This window comes from Peromyscus maniculatus, chromosome 4 (genome assembly GCF_049852395.1).
Source record: "Peromyscus maniculatus bairdii isolate BWxNUB_F1_BW_parent chromosome 4, HU_Pman_BW_mat_3.1, whole genome shotgun sequence".
In the NCBI taxonomy this organism is placed as follows: domain Eukaryota; kingdom Metazoa; phylum Chordata; class Mammalia; order Rodentia; family Cricetidae; genus Peromyscus; species Peromyscus maniculatus.
In genome coordinates this window covers 68,214,896-68,239,973 of record NC_134855.1, presented here as the reverse complement: position 1 = coordinate 68,239,973, position 25,078 = coordinate 68,214,896, and the positions used below count along the sequence as shown (strand labels likewise).

At 50.1% G+C, this 25,078-nt stretch overlaps 1 protein-coding gene across 4 annotated transcripts; it reads right to left on the bottom strand.

Annotated features, from left to right (window-relative positions):
• Positions 1-89: 89 nt before the first annotated feature.
• On the bottom strand, positions 90-8,651 carry Pacsin3 (protein kinase C and casein kinase substrate in neurons 3). 4 transcript variants are annotated; one of them, XM_006984354.4, is made up of 11 exons: positions 8,553-8,651; positions 4,856-4,919; positions 4,525-4,615; positions 4,222-4,378; positions 3,399-3,634; positions 3,142-3,297; positions 1,922-2,097; positions 1,709-1,829; positions 1,418-1,566; positions 936-1,057; positions 90-603 (listed from the first exon to the last, which is right to left on the bottom strand). In XM_006984354.4, the coding sequence occupies exons 3-11, from the start codon at positions 4,576-4,578 to the stop codon at positions 488-490; spliced, it is 1,287 nt and encodes a 428-aa protein (XP_006984416.1). In that variant the 5' UTR covers positions 4,579-4,615; positions 4,856-4,919; positions 8,553-8,651; the 3' UTR covers positions 90-487. The 4 variants fall into 4 exon arrangements, with proteins under 4 accessions (XP_006984416.1, XP_006984417.1, XP_006984419.1 ...); XM_006984355.4 differs by lacking the exon at positions 8,553-8,651 and adding an exon at positions 7,828-7,962; XM_006984357.4 differs by lacking the exon at positions 8,553-8,651 and adding an exon at positions 7,151-7,627.
• Between the last annotated feature and the right edge of the window lie 16,427 nt (positions 8,652-25,078).

Genomic DNA, 25,078 nt, shown 5'->3' with positions numbered 1-25,078 from the left:
TGCCCAACCCCAGCTCCATAACGCCTGCTGGGCCCACGAACCTCCTCCACGACTCCCACCAGCTTCAAGAATGGGGTATCAAAAGATGCTCACAACACTTGATGGGGTTTTTATTCTTGATCAAGTTTAATGCACACTACAAGTCACAAAAGAGGGTGCTGCTAGCCCCAAACTACGTTCTCCCCAGCCTCACCCCAGGAACTCCCAGACAGTTGAGGGACTGGATTCCCACTCCTGGGATGACCCAAATGCTCCCCGGGAGGCCCAGGCACCGGTGTCCCTCCAACCTCCCTTCCTGCCCTCCACCTAAACTCTGTCGGCCTCTTTCTGGACACAGAGCCCTTCATGGGCCCTAAGACATCTTCCCTCCTCCGGAGTCAGAGGGACAGCAGCAGCAGCAGGTTCAGGGCCCTCAGGTCCAGCAGTCCAGGAAGGGTTGAGCTTTGGCCGAGGATAGAGAGACGCTGTGATAGGGCAGTCAGGGCACTCAGGCACCCACGCACTCCACATAATTGGCGGGGTAGAGACCGATGCGGCCACTCTGCAGCTGGCCCTGGCACCAGCCCTGTTCGTCCTCTTCGCTCATCTTCAGCAGCTCTTCCCCTGAAGGAAGAGACTGGTCACCGCCAGAGGCTCTGGCTTCACTGTGTCAAAACTAGGTCAAGGGCCTAGCGGGATGGGATCGCAAGGGCCAAGGGGAATGGGATCGCAACCTGGAGGAAACCCAGCTCAGACCAGGATAAAACACAGCCAGCAAGCTACCCAACCCTGGACCCCAGGGAAGCAATGGTCAGGCCCCAGCTGGCTGGACCCTGAACGGCCCATGAGAAGGGAGTCTCTGGCTTTCCTTTTCTATACCCCTGCTCTAGCAGGTGGGACGGGCTGGAATGGGAAGAAACATGAAAGGGTTCCCCGACCCCCCCACCCCCGCATACCTGCTCGGAAGCTCAGCTCGTCAGCTTCCTGGCCAGCATAGTCATAAAGCGCCCGCACCCTCACCCCAGCGGCAGCCTTCCGGGGACTCTCCTCATCTGACCAGTCCTCATCCTGCCCACTGCTAGAGAGGAAGACACAACGGGACAACTCAGAGGACAAGACCGGCCAAATTAAGCTCAAGGCAAAGGTTTTGCCACGTGGAGGAACGCTAAAGACGCAGATAGGAAGGAGCTAAATGAATAGTCACACTTCTGCCACCCACGACTGCAAACGCAGGTACAATTCTGTGCACCGGGTTATTATACAGCCCGAGCATAAGGGACTGTAAGGACTCCATGGCAAATCTAAACCTCTGTGAGACAGCCTTATTAACTCTCCCAAGATGGCCACCAGGTGCAGATGTGAAGGGAGAGAGGGAAGAGAGAGGAACAAGCAAGGGATAGAGTTGTTTCTTTGCTTTGACCAGGATCCCGGCTCTCACCCTGGAGATGCTGGGCACGCTGGGGACTGGGGTGGAGGTGCGGTGATGCCATCTCTGGTAGCTACAATGCTGGTCAGAGTCACCTCGTCAGGGCTCCGGCCACCCTTCTCCTTCCGGCTGATTGCTCTCTGTGTGTCTAAGGACCACTCCTGAGGAGAGAGTTTCAGGCTGGACTGTGGCAACAGGGCCATCTGGACCACCTTCACGGACTTATCCTCAACCCAGTCATCTTCTCGGGGCCTACACTGAGCCCAACCCACCCCCAAGTCCCACCCAGCCTGTAACACCTGCCTCAAACTGTGGCCAGTTCATGGCCATGCCAGGCCCGTGTGTGCCACGCCACCAACGCAGATCTTCCTCATCACTAGCGGCCTCAATGCCCTGCTGCAGGTCTCGGTGGAGTTCATGGAACCTATGAGGCACTCAATCAGACAGGGAAGGCCCGAGCCCCTAGAATTCCCAAAGGAGGTCCGGGGAACCCTCCATCCAGTGTGCAGGCCATACTTGTCACTGCTGGAGAGGTCAAGGTGTTGATGCAAGGTGAGCAGCATGTCCTTGAAGAAGAGAAGCCTCTGGCGCTCGGCAGCCTGGCAGCTCTCAAAGGCCTGCTCCATGTCCTCCATGTAGCGTGGGGTGTAGCGGTTCAGCTCTGCCAGGGTCTGCTCATACTGGGTCTTCATCTGGGTGAGAGAGAAAGGAGAGAGAGAGGACAGGCTGCCTTCCACTCAGGACTGCACCGGTATTTACTGAGCACGGCCACAGGCTAGACTTGGAGCTAGCCACCCAGGGCAGTCAGGCCTGAAACTCGTTCCCTACCCTCAGGGACTGACAGACACAGCCTAACAAGGGAGGTGACATTCAAGCAAAACACCTATAAGAATCTGGTTGGAGCACGAGACAGGGTCAACCTACACGGAAAGGTGAGAGAAATCAAAGTAGGCTTCTTGGAGGAGGTGTTACAGACATGACACGGCTCAGAGGGGATGGGATGCTAGAGGGAAGGGCATTCAGGGAAGGGGACAGAGCATGCAATATGAGAATTGATCCCAGGTAACTAAGGCCTCAACTGCCTAAAATCCTGCCATCCTGGGTAAAAAATGCCAATCCTCTCCTGGGTAAAACATCACCTTTGTTCAGGTTCCTCTGTGCATATGCGCGCGTGCGTGTGTGTGTGTGTGTGTGTGTGTGTGTGTGCGTGCGTGCGTGCGTGCGTGCGTGCGTGCGTGCGTGCGTGTGTGTGTGTGTGTGTGTGGTGTGGTGTGTGTGTGTGTGTGTGTGTGGTGTGGTCATCGTAGTGTGCTTTCCTCAGCTCCTCACAGTCATGGACAAGCTGGCCATTGAAGTCCAGGGCTCCACCTGTCCCGTCCATTACCAACACACTGCTACCATCACCTCCCCTTTTTCCACTTCAGCTGCCTTGCCTAGCTGTGTACCTGCAGGACAGTCACTGTAGGACTAAGCCATCTCCCCAGGCCCAAGTTCCTCCTTTGTGTCTGTTTGTTTGTTTGTTTGTTGAGACAGGGTCTCAACACATAGCTTTAGTTGACCTGAAACTACATGTCAATTGGGCTAGCCTCTATGTAGACCAGGCTGGCCTCAAACTTATAGAAATCCACCTGCCTCAGCTTCCTGAGAACTGGTATTAAAGGGTGTACCCCACCGCCCAGCCTAAGCTCCTGTTTTAAATAACCATGTCAAGGAAGAGCTTTGCCAGGGGACCGTACCTTCTCTGCCTCCTTGGTGCAGCGTCCCACCCGCTCCTGCAATTTCCGAAGCTGCTCCTGGGACATGGAACTGTCCGCCTTCGCGTGGCTCTCCCGGGTCTGGGCTGTCTTCTCGTCCTTGCGCGCTGTGTGGTAGCTCTTTTTGGAAGCCTCAACCTAACACGCATGAGACCAGCTCTGGATCCTAGACGCCACACCCTGGTCCCGTGCAGACCCGGAAGGCTCCTGCCTCCAATAACCACTACTCCCAGCCTCACCTCCTTCAGCCTCTTTAGCCAGGGCTTCTGGGCCTTACGGAAACCATCCTCTGCAGCCCGGCTCTCCCGAAAGCCACCCAGCACTGGCCGGTGAAAAGCCCCTCGCTGCCAGGTCCGCACACGCTCGCTGTCCGGCCCGTGCAGCTTCTCCCTCACCTCCAAGTGCAGCTCGCTCAGGCGCTCAGCCGCGGTGAAGAAGGCATGCCAGGCCTTCTCCAGAGTGCCATACTGTGGGCCTGCAGAGGGATGAGCTCGGGCCAGGTGGGGTGCTATCTTAAATACAATCAAGCCCTCTCCCTGCGTCCTGCTCTGGGTGCCAGACAGAGGCATGGTAGGAGTCGGGGTACAAAGCTGAAGAGCAGCAATATCAGGTGCTGACGGAACGATCTCATGAATCCTTGCCTCCACCACCACCATGGGGACAGTGCCATTGCCAACATGGAACAGGCAAAACCAAACCAAAACAACCGAAGCCTGGAGAAGTCAGGTTAACTTGTCCAAAGCATCCCATCTATGAATTAGGCCAAGAGGAACCCCAAGTCTATGCGCAAACTCGGTGTGCCTGGGATCTTTCTCCCCAGTCCACCTGCACTCCACACTTAGCTCTTTCTAGCCGTGTGGCTTCAGGCAAGGTCCCTTCTCTGATTTTATTTGTGCTCTAGGAAACAGGTGGAGGAGAAAGGATATAGATCCCTCTTGCCATGCATGCTTGAGGTCTTCCATTCCATCCCTAGCACTCACAAAACCTCAAGAAGCAGAAGCTGTCCTGGGGGGTCCCACCCTTACAATCTGTGCTGTTTGCTAGGCCTGCGCACTGGCTCACCCTTCTCGACAGCGCCCCTCCACTTGCGGGCCCAGTCGGCCAGCTGCTGGGCATAGGCTTTCTCGATGCGGGCACGTTCCTGGAAGCAGCTAACCAGATCCCCACACAGCCTGTGCCCATCCTCAACCCGCTGCACCGTCCGTCTGTAGTTGCCAGCCTGGGGCACATAGGAGGGATGGTTTTATCAGGGAGAACCCCCCTCTCTTGCTGGGCTGATAGTTAGGCTCCTCCCCCACAGGTAGCTGAGCCCATAGAGAGAGGGACAGTTGACTGCCACTCCAAACCCAGTCCCCAGCTGCCTACCTCCCAGAAACTGCCTCCTAAGACCTCCCCTCCAGCGTCCTCTTCTGGAGCCATGGTGTCCCTGCAGCACGGAATGGTGGCAGATGTGGTGCTGTGGAGAGCAAGTAAAATAAGCGGAGAAGCGAGACCTGCAGGTTGGGGACTGGGAAACGGCCTTCTAATAGTCCAAAGCTTTGTCCACGGCCACCCCACCCCCCAGGAACCATCAGAGCAAGGGCCTAGTAACAGAGATCCAGAAGTCCTCAGGAGGAGCCAGCATGGGGGCGAAGATGGCAGCCCCTAAGTCCCCTGCCCGCTCTGGGTTACCTTTCTCAGCCCGTCCTCTACATACCTGGGGTCTCCAGATCACTTCAAGGACCCGTGTCCAAGCCTCCAAGCTGCCACTGTGACTCTGCCTGGAAGGTAACAAGAGCGCAGAACGGGTAAGGGCTGGGAGCCTCTGGCGTCCAGGGCGGTGCCCAGCTCCCCCAATATAGCAACTGCAGTCAGAAGTGCCAGATTCCAGGCTGAGGATGCCAGGCAGGTCACACGGTCCAGCAGGGGATTAGGTGACAGACAGGGGTAGGTGGTGGTCAGAGCCCCACACTCCTACTGTGGATGAGAAGAGGACTCCTGCCCAACTAAGGCCCCTTGAATGACAAGGCCACCCCATGAACAAACCAGTCCAACTGAGCAGGTACCCAACTCATAACCCCAGCATAATCCGTGCTGAGCGGGGTGGAAAGAGAGCCAGGAGGCCTGGGCCCTGTCATGACCAGGAAGTTTTCAGACAACTGTGTTGTACTGTCCTAAGGGAGCCTCAGCTCACTCTGAGGTGGAAATTCCCCCACCTGGTGAGCGTCCATGCTATGGCTGATGTAAAACTCCTACTAGGCAATGAACAGAAACACTTGAAAGATCCACCAGTCAGAAAAAGACACTCACCTGCCTCCTACCACCACCACACAACATCCAGGAAAGTCTCAAAGGGTCCTGAGACAACAAACAATTCCATTCTGCCCTCAAAAAGCCCAGGGCGGGGCTTCGTGAACAGCTAGCAAGTCACACAGCCCGTAAGAACTGTGGAGGAGGGGCAAGGTGAATTTTTACCCCAAGTCTCTCCCTCCCTCCCTCAGGGACTAGATGACACAGTGACATGTAGCCTCCTGACTCCAGGCAAGGTCTCAGCTCTTCCCAGTACCAACCGACTCTTAGTCCATAGAAGGAAGCTGCTTTCTTCTCTGAGAGAGCCTAAGGCCGAGGGACAGTCGGGTCAAGGGGGCAGAGAATGAGATTCCCGCAACCAAAGCAGGACTCTGTCACAGTGCTCTCTCTCTCGACTACTAAACCTCTCAAACTCAGATGGGGACACCTTCATCACTCCTCAGGGATCCCCTAACCCCTGGGATCCTGGTCCCACCATCCATTCCATAGGTTGGGACGGGATCTGTCTGCAGTCACTGACAGACTTCTGCAGTTTCAGTTTGAGTTACCCCCAGGCACTGGGACCAGTGACAACACCGGGCTGGAGGCATAGCATAGCTCAGAGGTAGAACGTGCTTGAGACCAGAGGTTCCCTCAGCGGCGGGAGGGGGACAGGCCTCTCCCTGCAGACCCCATTAGCATATAGGGCACGGAAGATCCCAGGATTCAGAGCAACACCCCCCCACACACACCACCACCACCACCACCACCACCACCACCCTAACTAACTCTTCACCTTGCTCCCTTTGAGTTGGCCCCCCTTGTCTAATATGGCTTGCCAGCCAGATGGGAAAAGAAAGAGCAGTAGCCATAAATCACTGGGTCTTTGGAGCTGCCTCAGTGAACCATGGGGATGGGGCCTGGGGCCCCTGCCTACTCCAGCCTCCCTGCTCCGGGCTCCCAGGAGAGCTGCCCCCCACCCATCCCCTCTCCCCGGCCCCAGAACAGAGCAGGCTGTGTGTAGGGCTGGCACAGCTCCTTCAGGCCTCACAGAGCAAACACAAGCTGGAGCCCCAGGCACAGCCAGCCCCGGCACCCCGGCTTCATCTAGCTATGGGGGTGGACCTGGCACCTTGGTCCCTGTTGAGGATTGGCACCTTGTGCCTCCTGACATTAGCAGAGACTCAAATCTGAGTAAACACACTACCACAGCAAGAGCTCGGAGAGCAAGAACGGGTAGTTAAAATCTTTCCAGCCCAGGACCTCCACCTCTCCAGCCGGGGACAAGGGCAGGGTCTCTTCTCAGGTGCCAGGGCTGAGCTGGGAGTTTTGGGCTTCGGGACAGTGCCCACTCTCCCGACCTGAGCTCCAAAGGCTTAGGCCTCGCTCCTCCTCTACACAGAAGCTAGCCCCCACCCTGTTCCAGGAGCTGGGGACATGGGCCTGGGAGAGAGAGCAAAGCCACTCTGCCCTGCCCAGTCCTGTGTCCTGAGTCACACAGGCTGCGCCCAAGGGCTTCGCCAGCTGCCTCTCCTAGTCAGCCTGTAGACCTAGGGCTGAAGGCGCAGAAAGGGGTAGGTTGCTGACCCAGAGAGGGGTAGGTAGAATCGAGACTGGTACAGCCTTTTGGAGGGTTGGGGGAGGGGGTGGCGCTCAGAGAGGGGGAGGAGGCAGGGCCAGGGAGGGGCAATAACAAAGGGGCATTTTTGGAAACCCGACCTACCGGCTGAGGTGCCTGCTCTCAATGACGCACTCCTAACCTCGAGCCTGCACACCGAATCTCGGAACCCAGGGGCTGCCAGTCTTTGGCCTCCACCCTTACAGACAGCGCCACTCGACAAACCGCCTCCCGATCCCAGAAGGCACGGTGTTGAACGACTCCGAGCTGGTGGAGCCAGCCACGGAGACGGGCATAGCCAGGCCTAGACATGGAGGCTCCAGGGCTTCTTGGGCAAACTTGTTGAACTTGGCCTCGGTGGGGAGGTGGGACCAGCTAGTTACTGCGGAGGGAAGGGGGCTGCCTGCCAGGGCTAGCAGTGGACTACAGATGGGGGCGCGAAGCGAGGTGGGGGGGCGGGGGGAGCAAGAATCCGGGCTTTCTACAGAGGCCCCTTCTACGGCTTCAGTATGGGAGCAGGGAGAGCAGTTTGGGACCCTCTAGGAGCTCCAAGAGATGGTTTGCTCCTCCAGGCTGGACGCCCCATTACTCCCGGCTGGCCTGAAGAATCGCCTCATTGGCGTAGGAGATGAGATGGCCTTGCGCTCAGTGGCAGCCAATGGCCGGGGTCTCCTGCGCGGGAGTCCGTCCCATTGCCAACTTCAGGAGTCGGAGGACCACAGAGCGAGCTAGAGCCACGGCACTGCCGCCGCGTCCCCCAGCGTCCCTTCCAAGGCACTCACCGCGTCCTCTCAGGGCCCCTCGGTGGGTGGGGGGATCTGGCCACGCTCGGTCCGGAGTCTTACCACTCCCGGGTTCGGGCCACCGCCTCCTGGAGCGCGCCGAGCCCTCCCCCGGGAAGCCCGGCCCCCTGGGCCCGCCCTCTCCGCGCCGCCACCGCCCCAACCTCACAGACAGCATCCCCACTGCAGGGACTGCTGGCATCCGGGCGCCGGGTGGCTCTTGTTGGGGGGGGGGGCGCGGGGGGGAGGCTCTGCTCCCCGGTGCAGAGTGGGAGCCAACAGTCTAAGGTGGCGCTGCGAGGCTAGCAGATCGCTATATTTCAGCTTTGCCGCTCTTCGACTTCTGCAGAGCCCGAGAGGCCGGTGGGAGTGAGCGGGAACCTGCACCCGCATCATTGGGATGTGGGAACAACAATGCTGCATTACATTCTTTGCTAAGAGCACCTTTCTTAGAAGTTAGCCCCGGGGAGGCTCGCAACCACCCTCTCCATGTAAGCCTTAGAATTCTGAAGTCAGAAAATGGGGCTTAAAGAGATCTTCAGCGGTTTGCCCACACATAATCTCTAGTCCGGCGTAAGCGAGGTTGTAAAGCCGTGCCTACCTAGCCCACCTCTGCTTGCAGCTCTAGCGCGCATTCTGAGACCTGGGACAAACACGGGGTGGGGATGGAACAAAAAAAGCCACGAACTCCACCCCCTCCGTCTTCATAGTCCCAGATTTTGTACCTCAGTTCCTCCCTAAATCACTTGGTCTCTTCACCTCCTTGTCCAATGTAGACTTTTCCCGAGTCGTCACGATGGCACCCCACCCTAAATAGATCCCTTCTTCTTCACTTCCCCACCCCCAGCCTCTCGGGATTTCAGAGCCTGTGGGTCTGTTATTTATATCCACTGGAGCGGTCCAAGAATGTTCTGAAGCTGACCTAATCGCCACCTGCTTGGCTTCCCCACCCCTCCTGCTCTCTCCGGAGACTGGTGACCCAGCAGCGGTGTCCCGCGCCCAAGAGACAAGACGGAACGCTGGCCAGCGGGGTCTCTGGTGCTAACGGGTCCTGGAGACACAATTCGCTCCGGGCTGGAGAGCCCAGGGGACCGCCCCCAGGGGACCGCGCACTCTCTGGGAAGCAACAGGCCTAGCTGTTCTCTTTCCGGCACGTACATTTCCCACCCAGCCCCCTTCACTCCCTCAGAAGTGTGAGTCCATGCGCGCGGATTTTTAAAAGACAAGTTTAAAAATAGCAAAATCGTCTTGTTTCTAAATGCGGAAGGAATCATTGGCGCGTTCCTTGCTCTGTGGAGTCCACTCACAAAATGGGAAGGGCGGGCGTGGGGTGGGGGGTTGCTGAGGATGACACCAGCGGCTGGACTTGAGAGCGAGGGACTGTCTCCCTTAGTTGCCTGTTGTCACAAAGACACTACCACCTTTGGCCTGAGGACTCTGGCCTCCTGTGGCAAATCTCAGGTAGTATAGATCTGAAACCTGAGGATGTGGTTTCTGAAACCAGTTTTAACACTCACTCTCTCAAAGGCTTGGACAGATCTTTTCTCCTTATCTATTGCTGCCTCTATAAAAACCCCACAGGTAACCTGGCTGACCTTCCACTGGGCCGTGTGCCCTAGCTAATTAATTATTGTAAAATAACTGCAAATGAGAGGGGCTTGGGAAATGTCTAATCACAGTCATAGGGTTGTGCATTACTTAGAATCAGTTAACATCCCACCTGGCGCCTGGGGGCATTTAGACATCTAGACAGAAAGTGTGAAAATAATACAAGAATGAAATTAATTACAGAAACAGCCCATTAAAACCTCATTAAAAATAAAGTTGGCAGCCAGGCTCTGTGATGTACGGAAGTCAGGCTAGGGAGTCAGGAAACCAGGCTGCTCATCGGATCACGGGGAGAAGTGGATGTGCACTGGAAAACATCTGGCTTCCCTTGGGTTCAAATCTGGAATCGGAAAGCAGAAATGTTGCAGCTGATCTTAATTGTCCCTAAGGTGCTGGGAGGGGACAAAGGACAGAACATACTGGGCTGTAGGTGAAAGGAAACAGACATGTGCTCAGAAACCCACTTCCCAGCTACCACCAGCCCAGGTGTCAGACCCCTGTGCCCTATGGCCAGAGCCGTTAATTACATTCCACACTGCTCCCTCAGTGTCCTTCCCGAGTCTGAACAGTTCAAGATGGGATGCCCAGGCCCAGAGGGCCAAAGACAGAAACCTAGTGAGAAGCAGCTTGGCTCAGAGTATCAGGTGGCAGGTTGATCCACAGCCAGCTTTTAGGGCAGTCACAGACTCACCTTGGGTTTCTGGAATGTCCTAACCACCGTGCCTTCATTTGTTTGTTTGTTTTTTGTTTATTCAGCCAAGGAAACATTTGGATTCTTGCTTTATGCCAAACGCTATGCTAGATTTGGGAATAGAGAGAGAAATAAGGCTGAGCCTTACATTTACGACAATGATGATGAGATGTGGCTAGAAAGTGCCATGAGAAACAGGCAGGAAGGACCACTTTCCACAAAGGTTGGACACTTGAACTTGATGAGTAGGAATTAGTCATGTAGAGAGGCATTCTAGGTGGGAGCAATTGGGTGTGCCAGGCAAGCCCCAGTGTTAGTGGTGTGTGATTTTCTGACCCAACAATTCTGCTTGTTGGTATCTGCCATAGACCAATGTGTACAAATAGACAGACATGTCAGGGTGTTTGCATATAGTGCCATTGGAAATCCAAGAAAATGAGATGCAAATGTCCACCAGGAGGGAAATTGATGAGTAACTAAAACTATGGATTACTCTACAACAATTCCGGAACAAAGAAAACACACTTTTTGTTTTGTTTCAGTTTTGTTGGAGACGGGTTTCTCTGTGTAGCCCTGGCTGTCCTGAAACTCACTTTGTAGACAAGGCTGGCCGCAAACTCACAGAGATCCACTTGCCTCTGCCTCCTGAGTACGGGAATTAAAGGAGTGTGCCACACCACCCGGCAAAGAAAACATATTTTTAAATTTATTTATTTATTTATTTATATTTATTTGTTTTTTTTTGAGACAGGGTTTCTCTGTGTAGTTTTGCGCCTTTCCTGGAACTCACTTTGTAGACCTGGCTGGCCTTGAACTCACAGTGATCCGCCTGCCTCTGCCTCCCGAGTGCTGGGATTAAAGGTGTGTGCCATATTTTTTTTAATCAAACATTTTCTTTGCAGTGCTGAAGGTCAAATTCAGAACCTTGTTTGTGCTAAGCAAATGCTCTGTTCTTGAGTTCCACCTAGACCAGAGACACACACATATTCTCATGTGAAGACCTCCAAGACCCTGTTAACGGAAAGGAAAGTGCAGAACACTACTCAGAGAGGAAACACACCAGGCTGATTTTGGAAGCAAAAGCTGGGAAAGAAGTCTCAAACTGACATGGTAGAGGACTTATAGTGAGAGGTTGAAGTGTGGCTTCCTCAGCATACAGAGACTTGTGGTTAATTCCCAGCACTGGGAAGAAATTAATGTACTTATTGTGTAAATTCTGCAATTTTGTTTGTTTTATGAGACAGGGTTTCATACCTCAGGCTGCCTTTGAAAGCTGGCAAGACAGCTGACACCGGCCTCCACCTCCCAAATCACAGTGCCACCAAGCCTAGCTAAATTCTGAAAACTGGTGAGGGATGGTGAGTAGGGTTTGGGTCTAAAACATTGATGTCCAGCCAGGCGGTGGTGATGCACGCTTTTAATCCCAGCGCTCAGGAGGCAGGGGCAGGTGGATCTCTATGAGTTTGAGGCCAGCCTGGTCTACAAAGTGAGTTTCAAGACAGCCAGAGCTATAGCACAGAGAAACCCTGTCTTGATAAAACAAACAAACAATAACAACAACAAAAAAAAACCCCACTAATGTCCAATAAAATTTTGTGCAGTAGTAGAAAGGTCCTACAGCTGTGCTGTCCAATTGGTAACCAACAGCCACATACGGCATCTAAGCACTTGGATCATGGCTAGTGTATCCAAAGAACTGAATTTAATTATTTTCTTTAGATCGGAGGTGGGTCATCCTATGTTACCAAGGCTAGTCTCAAATTCCTGGACTCACACAAGTCTCCTGCCTCGGCTTTCTGAGGAATTAGGACTAGAGGGGTACATCTCCATGTCAGGCATGTCCTTTTGTTTTCTCTTTTGGGGGGGATGGAACCCAGGGCTTTACACACACTAAACACCCCAGTGAGCTATATCCCAGCCCAGATTTATCCTTTCAAAACAACTCTCGAGGGAGTTGCCCTGTGGCGGGTGAAACACAGCTCTCAGGGCACTGCAGGCAGGACTGCCCTGCTTCTCCAGTTTCTATCAGCCTCTGGACATTGCCCCAGCATTCCTGAAAGGCACCTGAGTAATGTATCCTGACTTAACAGCTCCGTCTTTAAGATCTCAGGCAACGCCAGGTGGAAAAACTGGTCGGAGTTACTGTGAGGGGTCACCCTCATTAGGGGAGGCTGATTCATGAGAAGAACAGCAGAGGAAGGGCACCGGAGAGGAAATGCAAAGCAGGCTGCTGAGCACAAAGCGCTTTCCAAGTGCAGGAACTTGCCCAGGGCTGAATCTTTGGGAAGTACCACAGGCAAGCAGGGGGTGCCCAGGGAGCTGCCACAGCATCTTCAGCTTCCAGCTGGGTATGTCAGGGAGGCTTCCGCAGAGAAAGTCGGCTCAGGAATGATAGTTGATGGTTCTTTCATTTAGCACATTTTCTGGGAACACCCACAATGGGCCAATAGCTTCTGGTGCTCGGCCTTCAACTTGAAGAAGGCAGACAAGGCTCGTGGCTTCCTGAGATTTTCCAGTAGAATAAAATAATACATAATTACTGGTTGGGGTAAACATTTTCAGTGGGTGAGGGGGAGAGAGTGCAGGGCGGGGAGTGTAGCTCAGTGGTGCGAGAATGTGTGTTTAGCACAAGTAATTCCTGGGGCTGAAAAAAATGGGTGCTGTGTGTTAATAACAGATGGAGCATAATTCCCATTAGGAGAGTGTGGGGAAAGACTCTAGAAGCATAGGCTTCTCTTCTCCAAAGACATGTTTGTCAAATAACAGCCAGCTGAAGAGAGTACGTGTCCAAGAGCAGTCCGGGGAAAGGCCTGGTGACTGATGCATGCACAGACCCTGAAAAGGGACCTTGACCTTCTGGGAAGAAAGTAGAAAGAGTAAGGCATGGTGACTGGGATGGGGAAAGGCCACGACACCCACGGACGGCTGGCAGGCTTTGTGAGTCTCTTCCCAGGCAGGAGGAGGCCCAGGAGCGATGTGAGAGAGGAGTTGGCTCACGGGTCCTTTTGGAGGCTGGACAAGGAGGGCACTGAAGAGTCAGCAAATAACGGCCGGTATGGCCCACAGGCCAAAGAGTGCGTTTAACTTGTTTTATTTTTTAGATGATTGGAAAATAAAACTCAAAAGAATATTCCACATGAAATTCAAATTTTAGTGTTCAAAAATAAATGAGCCTTGCTCACTTACATACAAATTATCTTTTGTTGTTTTCACACTGCGTTACCCAAGGTGGGTAGCTGGATCAGAGATTATGTGGTCTTAAAGCCTAAAATACTTACTTCTTGGCTCTTTTCACAATAAAACTTGGTGACCTGTGGACTAGCAAGAGCCTAAAAGCCGGAAGCCCAATTCGCAGGTTACCACAGACACCAGGCTGAGATGACCGTGGCGTCCCTCTCTCCCGATGACAGTGGAGCCGTGAGAGGTGGAGGGACGGAGGAAGCAGCTCAAGGAAAGAGCTTCCAGAACTTGCTAGTGGCACTTGGGAGACTGAGGCAGGAGGATCACCTTGGGTTTGAGGCCAGCCTGGCCTATACGGAGTGAGACCCCATCACAATGAACAAACAAGCCCACAAAGCCAGGAGCAGTGGCCCATGCTTGCACTCCTAGGACTTGGGAAGCCGAGGGAGGAGACCTTTCCATACAAGTTTGAGGCTAGCCTCTTCTACATAGCAAGATCTGGGCCATCCAGAGCCACACAATAAAACCCATCCAAGGTTGGGGCACGTTGCAAAAGAGAGAGGGAAGGAGACAGAGAGGAGAGAGGAAAAGAAGCAAAAGAGAAAGAAAGATTGAGGATGGGTTGAAGTGATGAGATGTACTTCAAAATGACCCACAACTTGTGATTCTAGAATAGGACCTTAGTAATGCTTGGAAACGTGTGATAAGGTGTATAGCTTAGCTGAGAGTGTTTTTTAGTGTTAGCTTCTGCATCCCTGGTTACACAGTAATTTTGAGACCAGCTTGGGCTACAATAAGACCCTGCCTCAAAAATATAACTACAGTTGGGGTGGTGGGCTGAAAAGAAGTCTAGCAGTTAAAAGTTCTTACAGCTCTTGCAAAGGACCAGAGTTCGCTTTCCAGCAACTGTGTTAGGCGGTCCCCTATAACTCCAGCTCCAGGGGATCTGATGCCCTCATCTGGCCTCTGAGGGTACTGCACTCATATGCACACACCCACACACGGGCATACATACATACATACATACACACACATATATATATATATATATATATATATGTTATATATATAATTTTAAAAATAATAAAATAAATTTTAAAAAATCTCTCTCATTCAATACATCCCAACTGCAGTCTCCCCCTGCCTCCACTCCTCCTAGTCCCTCCCCCGCTCCCCTCTCACTCAGATCAACTCCTCTTCCATTTCCCTTCAGAAAAGAGCAGCCCTCCCAGGGTTATCAACTGAGCACAGTATAGCAAGTTACAATAAGACCAGGTACAAACCATCATATCAGAGCTGGGCGAAGCAACCCCATAGGAGGAAAAGGGTCCCAAGAGCATGAAAGAGTCAAAGACACCCCACTCCACTGTTAGAAGAGCCACAAAAACATCAAGCTAACAACCATAACATATTTGCAGAGGGCCAGACGCAGACCCATGCAGGCTCTGTGGCTGCTGATTCAGTCCTGTGAGCACCTCTGAGCCCTGCTTAGTTGATTCTGTGTACCATGTTCTCCTGGTGTCCTCAACCCCTCTGGCTCCTACAGTTCTTCCTCGACATCTTCCACAGGGTTCCCTGAGCTCCAAGGATGGATATCTCCAATTTGGGCTCTCTCTCTGCTTAATGTTTGGCTGTGGGTCTCTGTACTTGCTCCTGTCAACTGCTGGAGCAGGCCTCTCTAATGACAGTTGGGCTAGGCATCAATCTATCATTAGGAATCATTTTATTGATTTTTTTCTATCATATCCGGGCTATCTAGCCTCCGATTCCTTGTCATCCAGGCAGTGTCCAGCATGAGCTCCCTTTCATGATGTGGGCCTCAAATTAAAACCAGTCAATGGTTGGCCATTCCCACAAGTTCTGCACCCCCATTACCCCAGCACATTTTGCAGATTGTAGGTCGAAAGGTTTTGTGGCTGGGTTGGTCTCCCAGTCCCACCACTGGAAGTTGCCTGTTTACAGAAAATGACCGGTTCAGGCTCCTTGTCCTCCATTACTAGGCGTCCTCACTAGGGTTACCCTCATAGAATCCTGGGAGTTTCTACTGCAATACATTTCCACATTGCCCCCCAAATGCCCTCCAACTCCAGTTGTCTGTCTCCACACTCTCGCCTTCTATTTCCCCTCCCATCCTGCCTGTTCCCTTAATCTTAAAAATAATAATGGGAGTGTGTGTTAGAATTTCAGGCATGGGGAGCTGGAGAGATGGCTCAGTGGTTAAGAGCACTGACTGCTCTTCTAGAGGTCCTGAGTTCAATTCCCAGCAACCACATGGTGGCTCACAACCATCTCTATGGGGATCTGACATTCTCTTCTGGCATAAAGGTATATGTACAGACAAAGCACTCATACATAAAGTAAATAAATAAAATTTAAAAAAAAAAGAATTTCAGGCATGGACCACCACTCCTGGCTTTCATTGTCTCATTTAAAATTCTTAATTACATCTGCAAGACCCTTTTTCTAAATAAGTTAGTATTCACAGGCTCTGGAGAATAGGGTGTACACATATCTTTCCAGAAACTAATCAGTTAAGCCACTGTGCAAGGCTTGCTAAGAAGCCAAGGCTGCCGGTCTTGGAAAGCTCATCAAATTCTTCTTGAGCTTTAAAGATAGGCAGATTTCACAAGTTGTCTTTATGAAGTTTCACAAGTGTGCCTCTTTTCATAATGGATCAGAGACACTCATGCTGACAACTCAGAGGTGGCTTGGTCATCTATCTAGACTGCCTATAATCATAATAAAACTCTTCAATTCTGAGCCCGTATGAAATAGACATAGTTAAGAATAAAGGAACAGCACATGTACTACCATAATCCCAGCACCTGAGGCAGGAGTACATCCTGGGCTACTTGCAAGACCCTGTCTTAGAACTGGAGAGATGGCTCAGAGGTTAAGAGCACTGACTGCTCTTCCAGAGGACCTGAGTTCAATTCCCAGCAACCACATGGTGGCTCATAACCATCTGTAATGAGATATGGCGCCCTCCTCTGCTGTATACAAAATAAATAAATGAATCTTTAAAAAGAATAAAAAAATAAAATAAATTAAAAAAAAAACAAAAAAATAAAGGAACAGTAAATGTGTCTGTGAGCCAGATGGGTGGTGAATGTCTGTAATCTCAGAAATTGAGAGAGATAAAAGGATCAAAAATTCGAGACTAGGCTTGGCTGTATAGCAAGTTCAAAGCCTACCTGGGTGACCTAAGACCCTGTCTCAAAATTCAAAATAAACAGAGGCTAGGGATATGGCTCAGTAGTTAAAAGCACTGCCTGATCTTCCAGGGGACCCAGATTCGATCTCGGCACCCATGTGGCAGCTAGCAACCACCTCTCATTTCATTTCGCTCTAGGGAATCCCATGTCCTCTTCTGGCCCCCTTGGACACAGCATGCACATGATGCCCAGATACATGAAAGGAAACACTCACATACATAGAATAAATCTAAAGAAATAGTATCTGTGTACCCACTCAGAAGTTGGCATTTCAGAAAGACATATGTAGATTTGCAGAAAACCACTTGTTTTAGTTTCTTTCTTAAAAAATATTTAAAAATTATCTATTTATATGTATGTGTGTATGGTTATGTGAATGGACGCCATGTATGTGGTGCCTGTAGAGGTCAGAAGAGGGATACTTCAGAGCTGTTGTGTAGTTACAGGCAGTTGTGAGACACCAGGTATGGGGCTGGGAATTGAACCTGGGTCCTCTGGAAGAGCAGGAAGTGTTCTTACCTGCTGAGTCATCTCTCCAGCCCTTAGTCTCCTCTCTGTTGCTATGATGAAATATTTTGACAAAAGCAACTTAAGAGAGAAAAGGCTTCTCCTAGCTCACAGTTTGTCATGGTGGGGAAGGCGGGGAAGACATCAAGACCTAGAGGCCCCGCCCCCGGGTGAGTCTGTGGTGTTGACAATAGCACTAACCACTGGACCGCCTGGCTAAAGGCCTCACCAGTAAGAACCACAGCTAATGAAGCAAATCACTCTTTCCTCTGCATTGAGAAGCTTACTGGAGTGGTTTGGGCAAGTTTAATTGTCACATGGTCCAGGAGTTACAATGTCCGAGTAGGGACTGGAGCCAACGCAGAGCAGTGGAAAGGGGAGTGGGCAGATGGAATTCGGAGGAATGTAAATGCCCTTCTCCCCCAGCCCCACTGGCATGTGACTTATTTCCCATAGCAAACAAAGAAACGTTTTCCTTTCTGTTATTGGGGATTTCTGCAGTCCTTGGAAGAGAGCTTTGGGTTGGAAGAGTAGACGGCATCACAGAATTCAACCCCGGTCACGATGGCTGACCTACTGGTAAGTACTCCCCCACCCCACTTCAGAATGACCTTGAACCTTGTATTGGCTAGTTTTATGTCAACTTGACACAAACTAGAGTAATTTGGGAAGGAAGATTATCAAGTGGAAAGATGCCTCCATAAGATTGGCCTGCAGACCGGGTGGTGGTGGTGCACGCCTTTAATCCCAGCACTTGAGAGGCATAGGCAGGTGGATCGCTGAATTCAAGGCCAGCCTGGTCTACAAAGTGAGTTCCAGGACAGCCAGGACTGCACAGAGAAAAAAAAAAAATAGGCAATTCTGTGGAGCATTTGCTTGATTAATGATTAATGTGGGAGGGCTTTGTGGTGCCAACCCTGGGCAAGTGGTATAAGAAAGCAAGCTGAGCAAGCCATGGGGACTGGGGACAGTGCCAGCGAACAGTGTTTCTTCATGGCCTCAGCTTCAGTCTCTGCCTTGAGTTCCTGCCCTGGCTTTTTTTGTGGGTTTTTTGTTTGTTTGTTTGTTTGTTTGTTTTGTTTTGTTTTGTTTTTGTTTTTTGTATTTCGAGACAGAGTTTCTCTGCATAGCCCTGGCTGTCCTGGAACTCATTCTGTAGACTAGGCTGGCCTCAGACTCAGAGATCCACCTGCCTCTGCCTCCCCGGTGCTGGGATTACAGGTATGCTTCACTACCTCCTACTGTCCTGACTTTTTTCAATGATCTACATGATGCAGCCATGTATGCTGAAATAAACCCCTTCCTCCCCAAGTAAGTTGCTTTTGGTAATGTGTTGTATAGCAGTTTCTGCCAAGATGAAAACAATCCATCTTTCAGGGAAGCTCCTCAAGACAGAACAACTCAAAACAGCTTCAGGGCTGGTCCTGGTGGCACATACCTGTAATCCTAGCAGAGACAAGCAGATTTCTAACTTCCAGGACAGCCTGGTCTACAGTGTGAGTTCTAGGACAGCCAGGGCTACACAGAGAAACTCTGTCTCAAAAAAGAGATGAGCTGGGCAGTGGTGGCACACGCCTTTAATCCCAGCACTCGGGAGGCAGAGGCAAGCAGATCTTTGTGAGTTCGAGGCCATCCTGGTCTAAAGAGTGAGATCTAGGAAAGGTGCAAAGCTACGCAGAGAAACCCTGTCTCGAAAAACCAAAAAAAGAAAAGAAATGATACATAGCTTCAGGAAGTCCCTGAAACTGAACAGATTCACAAGGTTCTCTTTCTCAGAGTAAGTAAAAGAGAAGGCTAAAAGACATTCTCAGACAGGCTGAGCTGCCTGGAAGAGGGTCAGAGCAACTGAGTCACTTGGAAGGGACATTCGCCAACCTGTTGAGCTGCCTACAGGCTGTACAGTGTGCCCCAGATTCCCAACTTTGTGAGCTGTCATCCATGCTGGGGTGGGCTTTGGTGACGAAGCTGCCTTGGAGTCATTTCTGCTTCTGTAAGCAACCCCGTCGTCCGTATTCCTATACGTAACCCCAATAAAACTCATTGGACTTGGGTAGTATCTGTACTTTGGTCTGTCATGGGCTCCCTACCTAGGGTGAGTAGATGTGTGTGTTGCCTACACATCTCCCCAGAAAAAGCCTTGTCACACAACAGCATGGTGTTTTATCACAGTAATAGAAAACCTAAGAGAAATCTGAGCTTGTTATATCGTAGTCAATCTGAACTCTGAATTCTCTTGCCTACACCTTACAGGTATGCACCATCACCCCCAGTTCATGTGATATTGGGGATCTGACTCAGGGCATCACCCATATAGGCAAACATTTTGCCAACTAAACTGTATCTGTAGCCCCTGGTGAGGGCTCTTAAAACCACCAAAGAGCCTCTTCATCCCTTTTTTCAGGCCTTGTAGTAAAGAACACTGCACTGGCTGGTTTTGTGTGTCAATTTGACACAAGCTGGACTCATCAGAGGAAGGAGCCTCAGTTGAGGAAATGCCTTGATGAGATCCAGCTGTAAGGCATTTTCTCATTTAGTGATCAATGGAGGAGGGCCCAGCCCGTTGTGGGTGGTGCCGTCCCTGGGCTGCTGGTCCCGGGTTCTATAAGAAGGTGGGCTGACCTGCATGTGGGTGACAGTTGTGGAGCTTGGTCTGTTTGTGGGGCCCCTGGCAGTAGGACCAGGATCTGTCTCCGGTGCATGAGCTGGCTTTTTGCAACCTACTCCCTATGGAGGGATGCCTCGCCCAGCCTTGATGCAGGGGGAGGGGCTTAGTCCTGCCTCAACTTGATATGCCAGTGTTGTTGACTCCCATGGGAGGCCTTCCCCTTTCTGAGGAGTGGATGGGGGGCGTGTAGAAAGGAGGTCGGGGGAGGGAATAGGAGAGGAGGGAGGGGAAACTATGGTTGATATGTAAAATAAATTTTAAAAAATAAAAAAAATGAAAGGTGGGTTGAGCAAGCCATGGGAAGCAAGCCAGTAAGTAGCACTCCTCCTTGGCCTCTGCATCAGCTCCTGCCTCCAGGATCCTGTCCTGCTTGAGTTCCTGTTCTGACTTCCTTCAGTGATGAACAGTGATACAGAAGTGCAAGCCAAATAAACCCTTTTCTCTCCGACTTGCTTTTGGTCATGGTGTTTCATCGCAGCAGTAGAAACCCTAAGACAAACACTTAATTGGGAGATTGTAGAAAAACTTCTATTTGAAGCACCTTACTGTTTGCAAAGTACTTTACGTAATTATTAGCACTGAGGCTATTGCTGTGCATGGCTGCCTGGAGGAGATGCTGGGCACACTTACCATGCTGTGTCATGGCAGGATATTAAGTTAGTGTGTGGACAGTGCCTCACTCCCCCACAGTAAAGACTGAAGGTGTTCATTTATTTTTTTCATTTGTCTTTTACATAGTAGCTACCCCAAATTATGAATTGTGTGCATGTAATTTTGTTTTTGTGGCATAGGGGATCAAACCTAGCACTTTATGCATGCTAAGCACATGCTATACCACTCAGGTATTTTCCCAGCCCAAAACATGTCTATACACACACACACACACACACACACACACAATGCATGGAAATGTACTTATATGTCATGTGTATTTAGCAATCTCTTAATATAGTTTTATAAACCACGTACAGAAATGGGTAATTCAAAATAGTTTGAGAAAAGATGAAGGGAATAAAATATAATCATTTTGTTACTTAAATGTACCAACTATTTTAGGAAGGTTGCTTAAGTAGAGAAGCTTTTGTTTCAGATTTTGTTTTACTTTTTTTTCCCCTTAGTTCTTTTTTGTGGGTTTGGTTTTGTTGAGACAGGGTCTCATAGAGCCCAGGCCTCTGGCCTTCATTTCCCAAGTGGAGAGGCCAGGCCAGGACTCCACGTGTCCTTTCCTACGCTCACTGTCTAGTCACTTGAGACAGTCTCACAGGGTGGGAAACTCACTGTGTCGGCCAGGCTGAGAAACCAAACAGCACTTAAGAGCTGCCTGTCTGGGCCTCTCAGTGCTACTGGGGTTGGGAGAAGCATGTTCGGCCATACGTGGTTTTTTAAATGTTTTAAATGTTTAAAGATTTGAACTACAAGTTCAAACTACAAACAAGTCCTCTTGCCCACTGAGCCGTATACCCGGCATTTTTTGTTTCCTTCCCCCTTTCTTCTCTTTCTTTCTCTTCTTCTTCCTCTTCCTTCTCTTCCCCTCCTTCCTCACATCTTCCTAGAACTGTTCATATGTCCTCAAATTCACTACCTTTCTGCATCAGCTTTTTCCAGGCACTCAGATTATAGGTAGAGAAGCATTTTTTTAATCTACATTTTCTAACTTTTGTGATAAAATAATGTAAAGTCGGCTTGGGTCTAAGAGGACCTCATTTTGACACTTGACTTGGTAACTGCCATAGCTAGAAAAGCTATGCAGATCCAAACCGAAAGTCATCATTAGATGTTCTTAATATCTTCATTATCTTAAATGTTGGGGAGAGGTGGCTCAGCAGTGAAGAGGACTTGCTGCCCTTGCAGAGGACCAGCTATCCACAATCCTCCATAACTCTAGATCTAGGGGATTGGCTGCCCTCTTCTGACTTGTAAGGCACCAGATATGCATGTGTCACACATACATACATGTGGCTAAAACACTCAAACATGTAAAGTAAATGCATGTAAAAAAAAACTGTGTGTGCTCACATGTGTATATGTGTAACTATAACGGCCTCCTCTGTCACTCCTTGGGATTTGAGACAATGAGTCTATCATTAGAACCAGGAGCTTCCAATTTAGGTGAGGTTGCCTGGTCAACAGGCACCGGGGAGCCTTCTGCCTCGGCTTCCCTAACACTGGGGTTACGAGTGGGTGCCAACATGCCTAGAATTTTCTGTGGGTGCTGGAGATCTGAATTCAGGTCCTCACGCTCTCACAGTTAGTGTTTCTCTGACTGAGCTATCACTCTAGCCCCATTTAAAAATATTTTCAATAGTTAGGGGGTGGTGGTGCACGCCTTTAATCTCAGCACTCGGGATACAGAGGCAGGCGGATCTCTGAGTTCCAGGACAACCAGAACTGCTACATAGAGAAACTCTGTCTCAAAAAAACCAAAAGTTAATAAATAAAATATTTTCAACAAAAAAGTATTCAAAGAAATTTTCAGTAAGATGACTATTAAATTTTTTTTAGCTTTAATATCTGACTTATTTTTCCAAAATTATAGTGTTTAATCTAACATTCAATATTCCCAGAGGGTGAATTCAGGGTCTCATTTAATATTATTAGGAATTTGTTCATATTTGGACATTTAAACATGTAGTAGAAATGCCAAACAACAAGAACTCTGGATGCTTGAGTTCTGCTCCGTCTGCTTCCTGTTCTTTAGGAGGAATTTGAGTGCTCTGCAAGCTTTGCGGAATGCTGGAGCCTGTCATTTACAAACCACTGCCTGCAGTCGGGGTGTGTGTGGGGGAAGCCTCTCCCAGCATCTGGGTGGCTCACAGGAGGCTTTGCAGAATCAGCAGCACTGGGGTTCATAGCCTGAGTGGAGTTGGAGTCATGTATCAGCCTGCTCCAGGACAATGATTCCTACCAGATGAACACCTCCCACAGGTGGTCTGAAATCTTGCTTTTTGCTGCCTGCGTGGCAACTCACAAGGCCACAGATCTTAAACCTGGGAGGGAAGCAACAGTTCTCCTCCTTCCCCTCCCATCAGGTCCTGATGTGGAAACCAAAGCACAGAAGAGGGAAGTGATGACTTGCAGGTAAAGTCTAAGCACAGCTTTCATCCACTCTGCTCTATCTGTTCTAGAAAACACTCCAAAGAAGCCACGTATTGTGCAGATCAAAGAAACGGGTATTATTTAGGGCCATACCCATGGTCAGCCCATGGTCAGCCCAGCTTCCAGTGTGAGTGAACACGAGACCATGATTTGCTGCAACTAGCAGCTTTGAAAGAACTGCTTTGTGGTCCCCTATAGTAAAAGTAGTATTTAAAAAAATACACACTCACACTGCCCCCCCAAATAAAACCAAACTTCTATAAATGAGTTTCATGGCCACAGCCTGAAACCAGAGTAACACTATACTGTGTACCCCTTTATCAGATTAACATCTTGAAGATACACATATAAAATATACTCGTGCATCCTGCATCTGGTGGCTCATCAGCTGGGAATGAATGACATCAGGCCACCAGGCAGAGGTTTTATTGTGAAATGAGGAAACAAAGCACACACTGGGTTAAAGGTGCCTCAAAACCACAACCTGAAACCAAGCGTTTTGTTGGTGTATGCAAGGCAGGTTTCCATTTGCTGACAATTAGTTCTAGCCATCATGGAAAACATCCCAGTTCTAAAAAGCAGATTCTGGGAAAACCTGGCACTGAGTGTTTCTGTTGTTCATGAATCCAACACAGCTCACTATTCCCTTCTGGTCTTTGCATTTCCTGTCCCCTCGGCTGGAACACCTTCTCCTTTTCCTCTCCAGTCTTTTAGGTTTTTGTAATTCACTCTTTCATGTGTATAGGTGTTGCCTGCACGTGTGTCTGTGTACCACATGTCCTGAGAAGGACAGAACCGGAAGTCACAGATTGCTGTAAGTGTTGATGTGGGTGCTAGGATTTGAACCTGAATTCTTTGGGAGAGCAGCCAATTGCTCTTAACCCAGGCTTGCTATGTAATAGAGGCTGGCCTTAAACTCATGGTCCTCCTGCCTCTACCTTCCAAATGCTGAGATTACCAGACAGACAATGAGTTCAAGGCCAGGGTGGGTGACATGAGACTCCGTCTCAAGGGTGGCAAGCAAGCAAGCTTAGTGGGTAAAGCACCTGTGTTCGCTCCCCAGAACCCCTGTAAAGGAGAGACCCAACTCCACATTGTCCTCTGAGCTCTGCACGGGAATGCGGAGCACATTCACTCATGCACACCATTATCATTGACAATTTTCTATTTATAAAATCTCTCCTGTGTGTATGTCTGTGCAGCACTTGAATGTCTGGTCCCCTTGAAGGCCAAAGAGAGCATCGGATCCCCTGGAACTGGAGCTACAGACAGTAGCGAGCTCTCCTGTAAGTGCTGGGAGTCCTCTGGAAGAGCAGCCAGGGCTCTTGACGGCTGAGTCATTTCTCTGGCCCTAATAACAAACTTTTAGAAAATAACCCTACCGCGTGTCGCTTTCTTCCCCCGTACTTTCCGCCTCTTTTCCCATTTTCACAACGGAGAATGCGCAGTAGAGGGAAGGTGTTAGATCAGGAGCTGGAGGTGATGAGACAGTAAAAGGAAGCAGACTTTTTCTCCAGAAGCAGAGCTGTTCTTGCAACTGAAGGACTGCAGTCTCTCCAAGGAAGTGAGACTGCCCAGCGGCCTGGAGCGTCTTGGCATTTTATCACAGAAAAGGGGGAGCTTTGGGGATGGAGGGGTCTATCTACAGGTCAGTTCCCCTGCAGTCTGGAAGGGCAGGGCACATGAGTCTCCTTATTAGAAGTTTCCAGAGTGCTCCCAGTCAAGCCAACTTTCCAAGTTTCTCAGTCCCCCCTGGAGCTTTGAGGTGAATGACCTTCAGAAGATGGGACGTGGCTGTAAGAAGGGATTGTCAATGTTGGATGCTTTGGGGGAAGAGTTCAAGGAAGTAAGGCTTTGCTCTGGATTGGAGATCTTGAGGAAATAGGTGTAATCCTCTGGTTGCCTATTGATGATTTCAGAACATGCTACTCCCAAATATACCACTTTGGCATGGTGGTTATTTTGAGCTAAGGGTACATAAAACACAGCAGGAAAGTTTGTAATCACACACACAGAAACACAGATACATATCCATCTAAAGCCAAATCAAGATATTTCCTATGAGAAAGCATCCCCTCCTTGAACCAGAAAGATGACATTCTCTTTCTTTTGTTTGTTGTTATTTTTGCTTTTGTGTTCCATTGTTGTTTGTTTTGAGACAGGGCCACATTGTATAGCCTAGTCTGGTATGGAACTCACTGTGTTACCCAGGCTAGACTCAAACTTGAGTAGTTCTTCTGCCTTGGCCTGGGTGGGATACAGGCATATGCCACCATGCCTGATTAAGAA